The sequence below is a fragment of the Macrotis lagotis genome, chromosome 1 (genome assembly GCF_037893015.1).
Source record: "Macrotis lagotis isolate mMagLag1 chromosome 1, bilby.v1.9.chrom.fasta, whole genome shotgun sequence".
Lineage (NCBI taxonomy): Eukaryota > Metazoa > Chordata > Mammalia > Peramelemorphia > Peramelidae > Macrotis > Macrotis lagotis.
This window is the reverse complement of record NC_133658.1, coordinates 578667462-578682337: the sequence shown is the minus strand read 5'-3', so window position 1 is coordinate 578682337 and position 14876 is coordinate 578667462. Positions and strand designations below refer to the sequence as shown.

General features: G+C 39.5%; 1 protein-coding gene across 4 annotated transcripts in view; it reads left to right on the top strand.

The window, feature by feature from the left end:
- MYLK (myosin light chain kinase) overlaps positions 1-14876 on the top strand; it is a 410235-nt gene that overhangs the window by 217107 nt on the left and 178252 nt on the right. For all 4 annotated transcript variants that reach the window (XM_074214675.1, XM_074214673.1, XM_074214672.1 and 1 more), the window contains exons 10-11: positions 4577-4711; positions 14206-14358. In XM_074214675.1, coding sequence (XP_074070776.1) covers positions 4577-4711; positions 14206-14358 — 288 coding nt within the window. The remainder of the gene's footprint in view (positions 1-4576; positions 4712-14205; positions 14359-14876) is intronic.

The following is a 14876-nucleotide window of genomic DNA, read 5'->3' as shown; positions in this document are numbered from 1 at the left end:
GAAACTGAGACAAAAGCGAGTGAGGTTACAAAGTCATACAAGTTAGTAATTAGAAGAAGCATGATGTGAGCATCCTCTGACTCCAAGCTGGACCTCTCTGCTTCACCAAAGTAGTTTCCATCTGCATTAATCTGGGGCTAATCTGTAAATCTAAAAGGTCACCAGTGACCTCTTAATCATTAAATCCAATGATCACTTTTTCAATCTTCATTCTACTCAATTGTCTTATTAGCTGCATAACCAGGAACAAGTTAAATAACCTTTCAGTGATTCAGTTTCCTCACCTGTAAAATCACAGTGTTGTATTCAGTGACATCTAAAGGCCCTTTCAGCTCAAAATCTATGATCCTTTTATCCTCTTCAGTATTTCATATTATTGTTTATTCTGTCCTTCATTCACTTTGAAAGCAGCACCTTCACAGACTCTTTGCTTGACTCACCTCTCTCCCTTGACAATCTCATTAAGTACCATGACTTCAGGTATTACATCTACTCCTCCGGTTCTAACTGTCCTCTCCTTCCAGATGTGCATCTCCATCTACTTATAGGATATCTCAGTCTAGGATTCCCATTTAGCACCTCCAATGGAATTTGTGTAAACCTATCTTGGTTTTCCTTCTGACCTCACTATTTCTATTAGCTGGATTAAAAATCACATGGCCTCCTTTATTTGACAAATTGACTCTTAAAACTTTGAGGTTGTTCTCTTTCTCAGCTCTCCTATCCAAGTGGTGCCTGGGAGCTGTAACAACTTTGATATCAGTGCCCTCCTTTTTATTCTACCCTACTATAGCCACCTAGATTACTGCAATATTCTCCTAATGCCCAGCCTGTTTTCCATTCTATAGAGAATGGATTATATACTCCTTTGCTCAGAAATCTTCATTGGCTCTTTATTGTCTTCCAAGTAATTATCACTCTCCTTTCCAAGGCCCCTGATAATTTGGTGACATTCTACCTTTCCCATCTTATCTCAATATTTGTCACTAATCCTTTTATAGGCCAATTAAATTTCATATTGTTCCTTATACCCAGAATATCTCCCTCTCCCTATTCATCTGTCCATTTCCTACTTATCCCTTAAACCCAGCTCAAATTGGGCCACTTAATATCATAAAGTTTCTATTGATTTCCTCTCATTCCATTGGTAATAGCCTTCATCCTTAGGATACATGAAATACTTGATTTTGTATCTAGTTTTAGATCCCAACTTGGCTTACTATGTACATGATGTTGGGGTTTGGGGCTTCAGTTTCATCACCTAGTAAGGGATTTTGAAAAAGTGACTTCTGTGACCTATTTGGGGCAGCTAGGTGGTAGAGTGAAAAGAACACTAGGCTTAAATTAGGAAGACTCATCTTTATGAGTTCAAATCCAGCCTTAAGATATTTACTAGCTGTGTGACCCTGGACAGGTCACCCCATTTGCCTTAGTTTGCTTATCTGTAAAATGAATTGGAAAAGGAAATAACAAATCACTCTGTAATCTTTGCCAAGAAAACTCTAAAGGAAGTCATGAAGAGTCAGGGGAACATGACCAGAAAAGGTACAAACAACAATATGGTCTAGTACAGATCTAAACCTATAATGTTGCAATTTTATAATGTTCCATATTATAATGGTCTATATTTTGTTATTTATTCTATGCTAATAGACTGTAATGATTCCATTTATGAAGATGATGATATCTATTATTGCATGCAGGGACATCATCCTACCTAAATGTTGTTTCTCCCCAGAAGGAGTATGCTGCTTATAATTGTTTTATGATGGATGCCTGGTACCTTATTTATCTTCGGAACAAAATAGTAATAATCAGAGAAAATTGCAATTCTGAGGCATATCACTGGGCTGTAAAGCTTTGTGTTCTGTGTCTGACAGATGGGGATTGGTTGTACTCTTGGAAGTCATGCTCAAAGGATATGAGCGTGTCCCAAAACAACCATGTTTCCTATTATGGTTCTGTCCTCTATGAATTTATTTAAACTTTTTTGAATCTATTTATATTTTTAGCCTGTTCCCTTTCTTAGGGTAATGATTTCCATGAGTTGACTATCTGTTTCATGAAACAGAACTTGCCTTTGGGGGCATGTGAAGTCAAGTCATTCAAAATCATGTTCCAGAGTTGTGGGATCATAAAATTCTTGATTTAGAGTACAAGTGGAGAACCTTTTTTCTGCCAAGGGCCTGTTGGATATTTATAATTATTGTCAGGCCACACAAAATTATCAGCTTTAAAATTAACCTGCCATACTTGGTCAAACATGTAATTAGTTCACCCCTAAAAAAGCTTCTAGTTATATTGAATTTTCTGGGAGCACCAGACCAAATGTTTTTGTGGGCCTTATACCTCCATTACACCAGACATTTCCTCTCCCTGATTTAGAGCTAGAAAGGATCTTATTAGTCATTGAATCCAATCATTTTGTAGTTGAAGATATTGAGGCACAGAAAGGCTTACCTGTTCCTAGTCACACTGCTAGTAAATATCTGAAGCAGGATTTCAATCTAGGCTTTCCTGACTGTAGGCTCAGTGTTCTTACCCACTATGCCATCTCACTGCCCACCATCCTAAGATCCTAGATCTAAGTTGAAAATGATCTCAGAAGCCATCTAGTCTAAACTTCTCATTACACAGATGAGGTAGCTGAGGTCTAGATAGGTGAAATGACTTCCCTGAAGTCACATAGATAATATCACAGATAGTATCAGAAACAAGACTTGAATTCAGGCCTTTTTTCATTTTTTCAAGTTTCTTTTTTTAAGGCTAGTCTAGAATAGTTTTCACATGGAGAGTGGGAGAATAGAGAAAATACAGAATGGTAGAAACAATTGAGATAAACAAAATGTGACAACTTTATACCAACAGAGTTTTGTGGGACTCCCAATGTCTCTTGTTTCTTTTATTCCTGTTATCTTCCCCTATTGGAATATAAGCTCCTTTGAAGGCAGGTCTGTCTTTTTCTTCTTTCTGACTCCAGGCCCAGCACTGTTATCCGCCAGGTCACCTAGGACACAACTCAGGGAACTATCTAGATAAAATTGATAAAACTAGATACAGTAAAGACAGGGGCCAGTGATGGCACCTTTGATCTAAGCAGATTTAGAGAATAGCCAGTAAGTATAAGCTCTGACCGGACTGCAGACTCACCTAAATGATGACAAAGGCACTGTTCTTGTTGTTTCTTGCAAAAGATAGCATTATCTCCCCTGCCTTTTCCTAGGCTGTCTGCTGTGATTGCATTGCTGTTCTCTCTCCCCACTTTTACCTCTCAGTTTCATTAAGTCTTGACTAATGCCCCACCTTTTTGTAGGAAACCTTTTCTGGTCTCCATTAATCTTTTCCTTTGAGATTATCCCTTATATATATATTATATTTATATAGTTGTTTCCATATCATCTCCCTGATTTGAATATGAGTTCATTAAGGTCAGGGACTAAGGTTTTTTGCCTTTCTCTATCTCCAGTACATTACCTAGCCATGGATAAGTGCTTGCTAACTTTGGACATGCCACAATCTGTATCTCTGTTTCCTGATCTCTAAAATGACACTAATAATAGCTCATTTCTCCCAGATACGATAGCAGATGTAAAGCAATTTGCAGATATTTAGGTGTTATATGAATGCTTATTGTTGTTGTTGTGATGTATCTTCTATGTGCTCAATTTGACTCCATGGTTTTGTCACTCAGTCTTTCCTTAAACTTCATTTCCTATGAATTACTATAAGCATCACAATTATTATTCTGCCTTGTGAAATCTAACTTGGTGTATGTTTGTAGGCAGTGTTCCTCCTTTCATTCCTATTTAAACCCCTTTTAGCTAGAAACAAAAATGAAGCCATCTCTCCCCAAATGGAGCTTATATTCTATTTGGTGGGGAAGCAACCCATATAGATATAACTAAATACAAATTTTTTCTAGAGGGGAGAGTACTTGCAGTTAGTTATGAGAGAATAAATCATGTATGAAGTAGCATAAAAATTGAACTTTCTGTTAATCTCCTTTCTCACTGGAGATGATACCCATAGCAATGAAATAGCAAATCCGGTTTAATTTTCTTATTTCTCTAGGGTAAATTTGTCTAGAACCATGCATCTCTTTTCTCTGTCTCCCTGTTTCTCCATCTCTCTGTTTCTATCTCTCTCACCGTGTGTGTGTGTGTGTGTGTGTGTGTGTGTGTGTGTGTGTGGTGTGTTTGTACACAATCAGAATTCGGTGACTTGCCCAGGTCACAAAAACAGTTTAGAGTATCTGAAACTAGATTTAAACTCAGTTATCTTATTATGTCTCAATGATACTTAGGAGGTCCAATTTTTATCCTTGTATTCTTATTTTCTTTATTTGGCTATACATTTGTATAAGGACAATTGACTCCATGATTTTATCACTCAGTCTTTCCTTACACTTCATTTCCTGTGAATTTATAAACATTACAATTATTATTCTGCCCTGTGAAATCTAACTTGGTGTGTGTATGTATGTAGGCAGCATTTCTCCTTTCATTTCTATTTAACTAGATTGTGCTTGAATGAACAAATTCATTGCTGACAACTGGCCTGTTCTTTCCCTTAATAGGACCACGAGTCAATCAGATGGCCCCTTCTTTTTCCAGTGTCCTGAAGGATTGTACAGTCATAGAGGGTGAGGACTTTGTGTTACATTGTACCATAGAAGGGATGCCCATACCACACGTCACCTGGCTACTCAATGGTAAGGCATTATTTTGGCCTCCTTGTTTACTTCCTCTTCCCTCTCCCTACTAAAGGACTGATAGGGTTTTCTTAACTTGGTGATCATGGTGCTTAGTCATGAAAATATTAAGTAGGATCGAATATTGATTAACCATACTTTGAATTCCAATAGGGCAGTTACTTCTGAATAATATTATTCTTTTTTAAATTTATTTTTTATTCTCATTTTGTACAAATGTTCTTTTACATTAATAAAATATTCTTGTTTACAAGTAAAAAAATACCCCTCCCCCCATGAATATAGATAGACTTGCTTGGGTGAAAAAAGTAAAGGGGAGAGAAAAAAAATTAAAATTAAAAAAATAGTAATAATTGTAGTTATGGCCAGGTGGCATAATGGACAAAGCACCAGCCCTGGAGCCATGAGCACCTGAGTCCATATCCAGCCTCGTGTAAACCCAACAATCACCCAGCCGTGTGACATGCAAGCCACCCAATCCCCACTGCCCTGCAAAAACCAAAAAGAAGAAAAGAAAAAAAAAAAGACCCAAAATAAAATAAAATAGTAATAATAGTAGGGGTGGCTGGGTGGCGAACAGAACATTCACCCTTGAGCCAGGAGCACCTGGGTCCAAATCTGGCCCCAGACACCCAAAGATCACCCTGCCATGTGGCCCCAGGCAGGCCACCCAGCCCCACTTGCCCTGCACCCTCCCCCAAATAATAATAAAAAATGTGCTTGAGTCTTTGTTCCAACACCAACAACTCTGTCACGGGTGGATCACATTCTTTATGATAAGTCCATCACAGAAGTTACTTCCATATTTTTTCAACGTTGCCATTGTTGATCGCAATTCCCTCCTTTCTTATTTCTCCACTACCATGTACTATATTTTCTCTCTCCTTTCACTATGACTCTGCTGTAGGGTCGCTGAGTGGTGCAGCAGACAGATCCCTGGTCCTGGGGCCAAGAAGCCCTGAGCCCCCATACCACCCCTTAGGCCCAGAATCCACCTGGCCCCATGGTCCTGGACAGGCCTTCCAATCCCAGCCCCTTGCAAGAAGTAAAAAAGAAAATGTGTTATATCTGACCACTCTCCTGCCATGGTCCATCCTCTCCTCCTTTATTCACATCCCCACCCCTTCCCCCTGTTCCCCCCTCCTTCTTACTCCAGATGTCTATACCCTATTATTGAGTATATTTGCTGTTTCCTCTCCTAGCCATCTCTGATGAGAGCAAAGGTTCCCTCATTCCCCCTTGCCTCCCCCCTTCCATATCATTGCAGTAGCTCATTGTAATAAAAAAAATCTTATTATATGAAATATCTTGGACTATTCCCCCTCTCCTTTTTCTTTCTCCCATTCCATTTCCCTTTTTTTCTGTTGACTCCATTTTTCCACCATATTTTATCTTCGAACTCAGCTTTCTCCTGTGCTTCAACTATAAAAGCTCCCTCTACCTGCTCTATTAACTGAGAAGGTTCATATGAGTATTATCAGTGTCATTTTTCTATGCAGGAATACATGCAGTTCATCCTCATTAAGTCCCTCATATTTCCCCCCTCTCCTCCAATCTCCATGCTTCACTTGAGTCCTGTATCTGAAGATCAAACCTTTTGTTCAGCTCTGGCCATTCCAAAAGGAACATTTGAAATTCCCCTGGTTCATTGAAAGTCCATCTTTTTCCCTGGAAGAGGACATTCAGCCTTGCTGGGTAGTTCATTCTTGGCTGCATTCTAAGCTCTTTTGCCTTCCAGTATATTGTATTCCAAGCCCTATGAGCTTCCGATGTAGCTGCTGCTAAGTCCTGTGTTATCCTGACTACAGCTCCATGATATTTGAACTGTGTCCTTCTGGCTGCTTGTAATATTTTCTCTTTGACTTGGGAGTTCTGGAGCTTGGCTATAATATTCCTAGGGGTTGGTTTTTGGGGATCTCTTTCTCGGGGGGATCGGTGGATTCTCTCCATTTCTATTTTGCCCTCTGCTTCTAGAATATCAGGGAAATTTTTCTGTAGTAATTCTTTGAAAATGATGTCAAGGCTCTTACCCTGATCATGACTTTCAGGTATTCCAATAATTTTTAAATTATCTTTCCTAAGTCTGTTTTCCATATCAGTTGTTTTTTCAATGAGATATTTCACATTTTCTTCTAATTTTTCATTTTTTTGGTTTTGAAGTATTGATTCCTGATTTCTGGTAAATTCATCAATCTCCCTGAGTTCTATTCTTTGTCTGAAGGATTTGTTCTCCTCAGAGAGTTTTCTTATCTCTTTTTCCATCTGGCCAATTTTGCTTTTTAAAGCATTCTTCTCCTCAATAACTTTTTGAACTGTTTTATCCATTTGACCTAAGCTGTTTTTTAGCATGCTATTTTCTTCAGCATTTTTTTGGATTTCCTTGACTAAGCTGCTGACTTCATTTTCATGTTTTTCCTGCAACTCTCTCCTTTCTTTTCCCAGTTTTTCTTCCAACTCCCTCATTTGATTTTCAAAGTCTTTTTTGAGCTCTGTCATAGTCTGAGCCCAATTTCTGTTTTTCTTGGAGTCTTTAGATGCAGGAGCTTGTGCTTCCTCATCTTCAGACTGAGTATATTGATCCTTCTTGGGCTCATTTGCAAAATATTTCTCAGTAGTCTTCCTCTTATTTCTCTGCTTGCACATTTTTCCAGCCTGGGCCTGGTTTTGGGGTACTTCCTGATCTTTTGGGACACTCCCACAAGGGTCTCAGTGTGTGAGGCTCTGTCCTCCCTCCTGGTCTGTGAATGACCATAAGAGCCCCCCTCTGCCACGGGGCTGAGGTGGGGGGGCTCTGCTGTTCTATGGGGGGGCCTAGACTGCGATCAGGATCTGAATGTGATCAGAGCCCCAAGAATCCTGTTCCAGGGGCAGAGGACAGAGCTCTGCAGTCTCTCTCTCTCTCTTCACTCTCCTCCCTAGGTTCAATGGGCTCATGCCCTGGGGGGTCCTGCTTACTGGCTGCTTCTGTTCCTGGATCTGGGCTGCCAAAAGACCACGTTGCTGGCTGTGTGCCCTGAGGGCTGAGCTCCACGTGCTGGCTCTGGCAGAGGTCCCCCACTGGTCCCCCACTTTGTGCCCCGTGCTCCCCGGGGTGCAGCTCAGGAGACTCCCCCGCTGCTGTGAGCCTCGGCTCCCAGCGCCCTGGGGCTGCCTCCGGGAGGCTGAAGTTCTTTCCCTCTGGCGGGCCCGCCCCTCCGACCCCAGGGAACAGAGCCTTTCTGCTCTTTTCTAGGTTACCTTGAGTAGGAGAACTGCCTCACTGTGTCCCTTTGTGGGTTCTGTCTCTCGAAAGTTTAGTTAGAGTCCTTAGCTCATGAGTTTTGTCAGAGAGCTCCTAAGACTCAATCCCTTCTTGTCGCCATCTTGGCTCCACCCCCCTGTATAATATTATTCTTGTTCAGTCATTTAGTCAATTATAAAACCCCTTTATGGGGTTTTCTTGGTAAAAATACCAGAATGTTTTGCCATTTCCTTCTCCAGTAGATTAAAACAGTCAGAGATTAAGGGACAACTAGTGTCTGAATCTGAATTTAAACTCAGGTTTTCCTAACTTCACCAGTGCTCTATCCACTGAGTCACCTAGCTGCCTCCAATGAAGATGACAATAATGGCAATGATGATGAGAGCAGGTGACAGTGATGCCAGACAGCAACAATTAGCAATGATGATTAAAAAAAAAAAAAAAGGAGAGCCAACATTTTGCAATAGAAATAACAGTGGACAGAGAGTTGGGAAAATTTGCTCCAGTGATGCCAATAGCTAAACTATTCAGTGTTAGGCAATCTCTTTTAATTCTATGGGCATTAGCTTCTTTGTCTATAAATTTAAGATAGAGCTATTCAGTTCCCAAGGTACCTTCCATTTTTTCCTAGTTTTATAATTCTACACCTCTTTCAAGAGCACACATTAGCTTAATAAATTTCTTTGCCTCATGGATATTGGGCAGTTAAATTTAAATGAGTAGAGCAGAAGATTGATAATTCCTGTGTAGGTCACATAGATTTATGTCAAGGTCATGGAGGGTAGTGCTAAGTTTGAGTACTTGAGTATGGGAGAGTGTTGTTTCTTTTTTTAGTCATGTTTGACCCCTGTAATCTATCTGGGCTCTTCTTGGTGTGGTTTGCTATTTCCTTCTCCAGTTCATTTTACAAATGAGGAAACTGAAACAAAAAGGATTCTGAGCCTTGCCCAGGGTCACATTTTGGTCATATAATCAATGATTATCTGAGGCCATCTTTGAACTCAGGTCTTGCTCACCCCAGACCTGGAACTCTATTCACAGCACCATCCTAGCTAGGAGAGTAGGAGGGTAGATTTTTATCACTTTCTTTTATGGAGACCAAATTCTGGAACCTGACTAGTGTATTAGTCTTTTCTGGTGTGTACTTCAGTCAAAAGCACAAAGGCTGCATAATAGCAGCCTTATCAAATCTTATTGCTTCTCCCAACCTAAGTTTCTTTATTAACAAAATGAAGGAATTGAACTAGATGATTTCTAAGGTGTCATCACAAAATTTCAGTGTTAGCAGGACTTTCAGGGGACATCTGGTCAAGTCCCCAAAGCCTCACTAAATCACACTTGAAAAAAGATATTCCAGTTTTAAGCTGAAGACTTTCTTCCTTCAATTTACTGTCTACTGAGGCAGACAGTTTCTCTTTTGTATAGAACTAATTGTTATCAAGTTTTTCTTTGCATTAAGCTATAATGTGCCTTTCCACCTACCACCCATTTCTCCTAGTTCTGTGCTCTGGAACCAAGGAGATAAATCTAATTCTGCAAAAGTGTGCCGGTAACATTTAACAACTAACTCTAAAGAAAAATGCATACCTATGCAGTGGGTGTATATATGCATATGTATGCATGTATGTGTATTTTATATTTTTCTGTTTATATACATATTTATATATATGACATATTTTGAATTTAATTTACATTATTTTTCATTGTTTGCTTTGATTTTTTCAAGGCAATGGGGTTAAGTGACTTGCCCAAATACAGCCTGTAAATATCAGGTGTCTGAGGTCACATTTGAACTCAGGTTCTTCTTCTGACTCCAGGGCTAGGGCTTTCTCCATCATTTTCTTACACCTAAATAATCAACACAACAATATGAATCAAGCCTTGATTTTAATGTTTACCAATTCTGATGTTTAAGTCTCACACTGAAAATTTAGTTCTCGAGGTAGTACAGTCTAAGTCCAATACATACCTGTCTCCATCCCTATGCCAGGCCTTCCTAGGTTTTCTTTTTTTTGGTACTAAACATTCTCATTTCTTTTCTTTCTATGATAGAACCTTGCCATTCTGAGTGTCTTAATCCTGGAAGTGCTCCAGCATCTCAATGTCATTTTTTTTTCTTTCTGAGACTGTCGGGAGGGTTGTGACTTGTCCAGGGTCACACAACTAGAAGTGTCTGAGGTCCAATGTGAACTCAAGTCCTCTTGACTCCAGGGCTGGTGCTCTATGCTACCATGCTTCTCGCCAATGTCATTCTTAAGGTTTGAAGAGATTACAGTACTCTAGTTGTAGTTGTAGCCAAGGGTAATAAACTTCTGACCCCCACCCCTTGTTCTGAATGCTGTTTCTTCTAATGTAGCCTATTATGGCATTAGGTTTTCTGGTGGCCATATCATAGCACTGAGTCATATTGAGCCCTCTAGGCCTTCCCCAGAAGAAAATCTATCTCCGCCCACTTGGACTTACAAAATTGAACTCAAGTGGAAAAGTTTAAATCTCTACTAAATTTCAGCTTTAACTGATTGATTCTAGAATTCTGATCTAATTGATGTTTTTAGTGGGTATCCTGACACTGTCCTCCAATTGTTAACTATCCTTCCTAGCTTTGAGTTACCCCAAAATTGATAGGCATACTGTCTGTGTCATCTCTGGGAGGTCACTGGTTGGCCCAGTGGATAGAAGTAAAGAAGGACATGAAGTCAGGAAGACCTGCTTTCAAATCTAGCCTCAAAAACTTATTAGTTGAGTAACTCTGAGCAAGTCATTATTTCCTCATCTGTAAAATTGGGGTGAAAATTCTGTCCCCTTCCCATTTGCTACCAGGATCAAATGAAAAAATAATCAGAAAGAATCCTGGCACTTAGTCCAAGTCATTGATAAAAATTTTAACGAACTTGCACAAAGCCAAGACCTGAATTCTGGGGCACTTCATTACAGACACTCTCCCATCAGATCTTAGAGATCATTATATCTGAATCTTCCTCCTTTCCCCCATTTTACAGCTGAGAAAATTGAGACCTAGAGATGTTTAGGGGCAAGTCACAGATCATGGTCCAAGACTCAGTCCCCTTATGTTCATTTGGAACTAGTGATTGGGATTTAATTTTGAAAAAAAAATATGGAGGTGTCAAGCATGATATAGTGGATTCAGAGCTGGTCTTGAAAAAAATGATGACTGGGAACAAGCCCCACCTCTGACTATGTGACTTGAGTCAAGTCACTTAACAACTAATTGTGGCATCTCTTTTTTTTATTAGAAAGATTTTATTTTGAGTTTTGCAATTTTTCCCCTAATTTTCCTTCCCTCCTCCCTACCACAGAAGGCAGTCTGTTAGTCTTTACATTGTTTCCATGGTATACATTGATCTAAGTTGAATGTGATGAGAGAGAAATCATATAGTGATTAGAATTTGTACAGCCCCAGCAGGACCATTGGATCAAAGATTTATATCTGGAGCAGATTTTAGTAGTCATTTAATTCAACCACTTCATTTCTAGATGAACGAAGGTCTAAATAATTTGCAAAAAAGTATCGGTCCTGTGATTCTGAACCCAGCTCTCTTCACTGAACCATGCAGCTAGGTGCTTGTTTTCGTTAACTTATTAACCCTGCATTTCCCGACCCATTGTTTTTATGATTGTAGATTGTTCTTCAGGATGTAGATTTATTTACCTTCCCCATTCATTATGCCTTATTCCATCTAATTTTGAAGTAAGTGCATATTTCCTGAGCTTACTTATGTGATAGAATGTGCTAAGGTAGCAGGTGGAGGGCAGGCTAATAGTCTCACTAGTAGTACCCTCTCATGTTACAGATAAATAAATAGAGGCCTGTTATTTTAGTTCTGAATTAGAATTTGAATTAAAACTAGAACCCAAGTCTCCTATATTCTAGTCCTGCCTTTTGTAGTTGATGAAAAACCTCAGCTCAAATTCTGTATCAGATATGTAATAACTGTGTGACCCTAATCAGGACATTTAACCTATCTGTCCCAGTTTTCCTCATCTATAATACAGAGTTGGACTTAGTGAACTCTAAAGGTAGACTTTCTAGCTTTAAATCATTGTTCTTGCACTACACTGTACCAGACAGCTAGAAGATTAAACTGTTACTAAAGATCCTTTATTAATTAAAGCTAAATTAATTTGCCTAGTAATTAAGAGCTGATCGCTCCTGGCTTTTCCTCTCTCATACATCTAGATATGCATAACTCTTGTCAGGTGCTCTGAATGGTTAGAAAAGTCAGTCTAGTAAGAGTATGTTTGTATGTTTAAGATCTAGTATAGTCCCTACCACTTAGGAGATTTTTAATGAATGCTTATTAAGTTAAATTGAACTTGAATCCACCTTCATTGTCAGAAGAAAAATATAACTTCAGAGGTCTGATCTATTATAGTCCCCCATAGATTAGGCGCTTGAACTGATTTCTTTCCAGTATTTACAGCTCCCTCCCCCTTTTTTTTTTGGCCATATATCCCCCCTCCTCACCCTTCCATTAGCCTTGGCATTTTCACATGGTGCCCACCAGGGGATGCTCAAGATCAATTCAGTTTCCAGACCATTAAGCCTAACCCTGGAGCCTAGGAATTGGAGACAAGGTATTTCCAAGTATTTCCAAGCCAAATTTGCCCATACATCCCTCTGGACGCCTAAGTCCAGTTTATGTCTATGTGGGCCAGAGCAAGCTATTTCTCTGATAAGGGAAAGCCCACACCAAGATAAATGTACTGTATTTGTGCTGTAAGAACAAACCTGGGGAGAGGGAAGAGAACTCTTAATGAGAAGTGGTTCAGAGAACTAACTGGGTGGTGACAAGTGTGGCTTTTCTATCCCTAGTGCTCTGCCCACAAGATCTGTTTCTTCTTCCTAAAAGAAAAAAAAAAAATACTAGCAAGACAGAGCCTCTTTAATTATCCTGGTTAGCCATTGTATTGGCCCAGCTTGCCTTCTCTGCAAAAATATCATGGAGACACAAGTGTTGTCAGAAGAAAAAAATTAACTGTCAAGAATACTTCTCTCCCTCACTCCACTCCCCCCTTTCATTTTTACAAAGTACAAACCAGGACTCCAGGGTCTGGCACAGAATAGAAGATGTCAATTGTTCCCTGCATAGAGAATGGACACATTCCTGTTTTCAAGCCAGAAGCTCTAATAATGAGATTTTTTTTCTTTTTTCCTGGAAACTAAAAGATCAAGTCTTAAAATGATAAAAACTTAGAAACATATGGCAAGAAAAGGAACCTCTAAAAATCATTTCATCCATTCTCCCATTTCTACACAGCATCACCTCTAGAGTGGGGGGTCCTTGACCTTTTGTGGGGGTCATGGAACCCCATTTTGGCAGCCTGAAGAAATCTATGAATCCCTCCTGAGAATAATGTTTTTAAATGCAAAAAAAATTACATGGGATTACAGAGGAAATCAATTATAGTGAAATGCAGTTATCAAAATGTTTTTTGAAAAAAGTTCATCCTTTAATTAGGAAGTATGTTTTACATGACTTCACATGTATAATTTCTATCATATAGCTTGCCTTCTCATTTGGTGTAGGAGGGGTGAGGTAGGAAAAGAATTTGAAGTTCAAAGTTTCTTTAAATGAAAAAAATAAAGAAGAAACCTGAAAGAAAAAGGAATTTCATAGTCCTCAGGTGAGAACCCAAACTCTAAAGCATTTCTGGACAGATGATAACCTCTCATGTTACATAGGGAAAAGAGATGGTTTAAGTGCCTTGGCTTGGTTATAGAAAGGTAGAATTCAATTAGATACATAGAACTTTCTGGTTAAATCTTCAACATTTGACTGAGGTTAGATTGAGGAACCACTTCCAGAAGAAGTTTAAATGTTTTGTATGCCCATAGCCCATTGGTCTAAATTGTAGAGAGTCCAGTTTGATAGTAGCCCTGGCCCTGACCAGGGGACACATAATAGATGCCAGTTTTTTTTAAACCCTTTTTAATGAAAGAATGATTAGAAAGCTTCCTTTTCCTCCCTGAATGTCTCCTCTGCCATCCATATTCAAACTCCTCTTCTCCCCCAAAGCACCTCATGCCCCTGCCCCTTTCCTGTGTATCATCCTCAGTTTCTGCCCATGTCTCCTCAGCGGGGCTTCCTCCCAGTCTTCCTTCTTCCCCCATGTTTCCCTTTTCCCCCCATTATATCACAATGAAAGGAAATTTAATTCTGAAATAACACCAGTTATTACTCCTGAAGAAAATCATCCTGACCTGATATTTTCTGTCTTTTTCTCTAAATAGATCGGCCTATCCAGTATGCTCATACAACTTTTGAGGATGGTGTGGCTGAATTGCAAATACAAGATGCATTACCTGAGGACAATGGTCTCTATACCTGCCTTGCTGAGAATCCTTCAGGCCAGGCATCCTGTAGTGCCCAGGTTACAGTCCAAGGTAAGAACAATATTTGGCACTCAAAAGCATAATCATTCCCTCCCTTGAGGGGCAGCTTCTTTTAGGATGTATTAAATAAGAGACCCATTTATATGTCTTGATAGAGTAACAGCTATTGACCCTGGAGGCAAAGCAATAAATGATAAGGCATCTTCAAGGTAAGACTTTATGGAAAAGAGATGTTGAGGGTTTTAGTTTGTTCTCTTCCTACCTTCCCTGTTGACATTCTCTAGGTGAGGTATGTCCAGCCTATGGCCCACAAAGCCCATTTATGTGGCATTATTATATTGACCCTTGGTTTCAACAATCTCAGGTAAGATGTCTCTCTCTCTCCCTTAAGGTGTTATCCTCTCCTTATTTCTTGGCCTTGCTTATTAGGCAATATTCAACCCGGACCTGCCTACCTGTTTTGCTTAGTTCTAGTCTACACAGTGTTGCAACTCTGTTAATCTCTGGAAATATGGGTTACATTGTAGTTATACATATTAAATTCCATATGCTTCCCTTGACAAATTTTT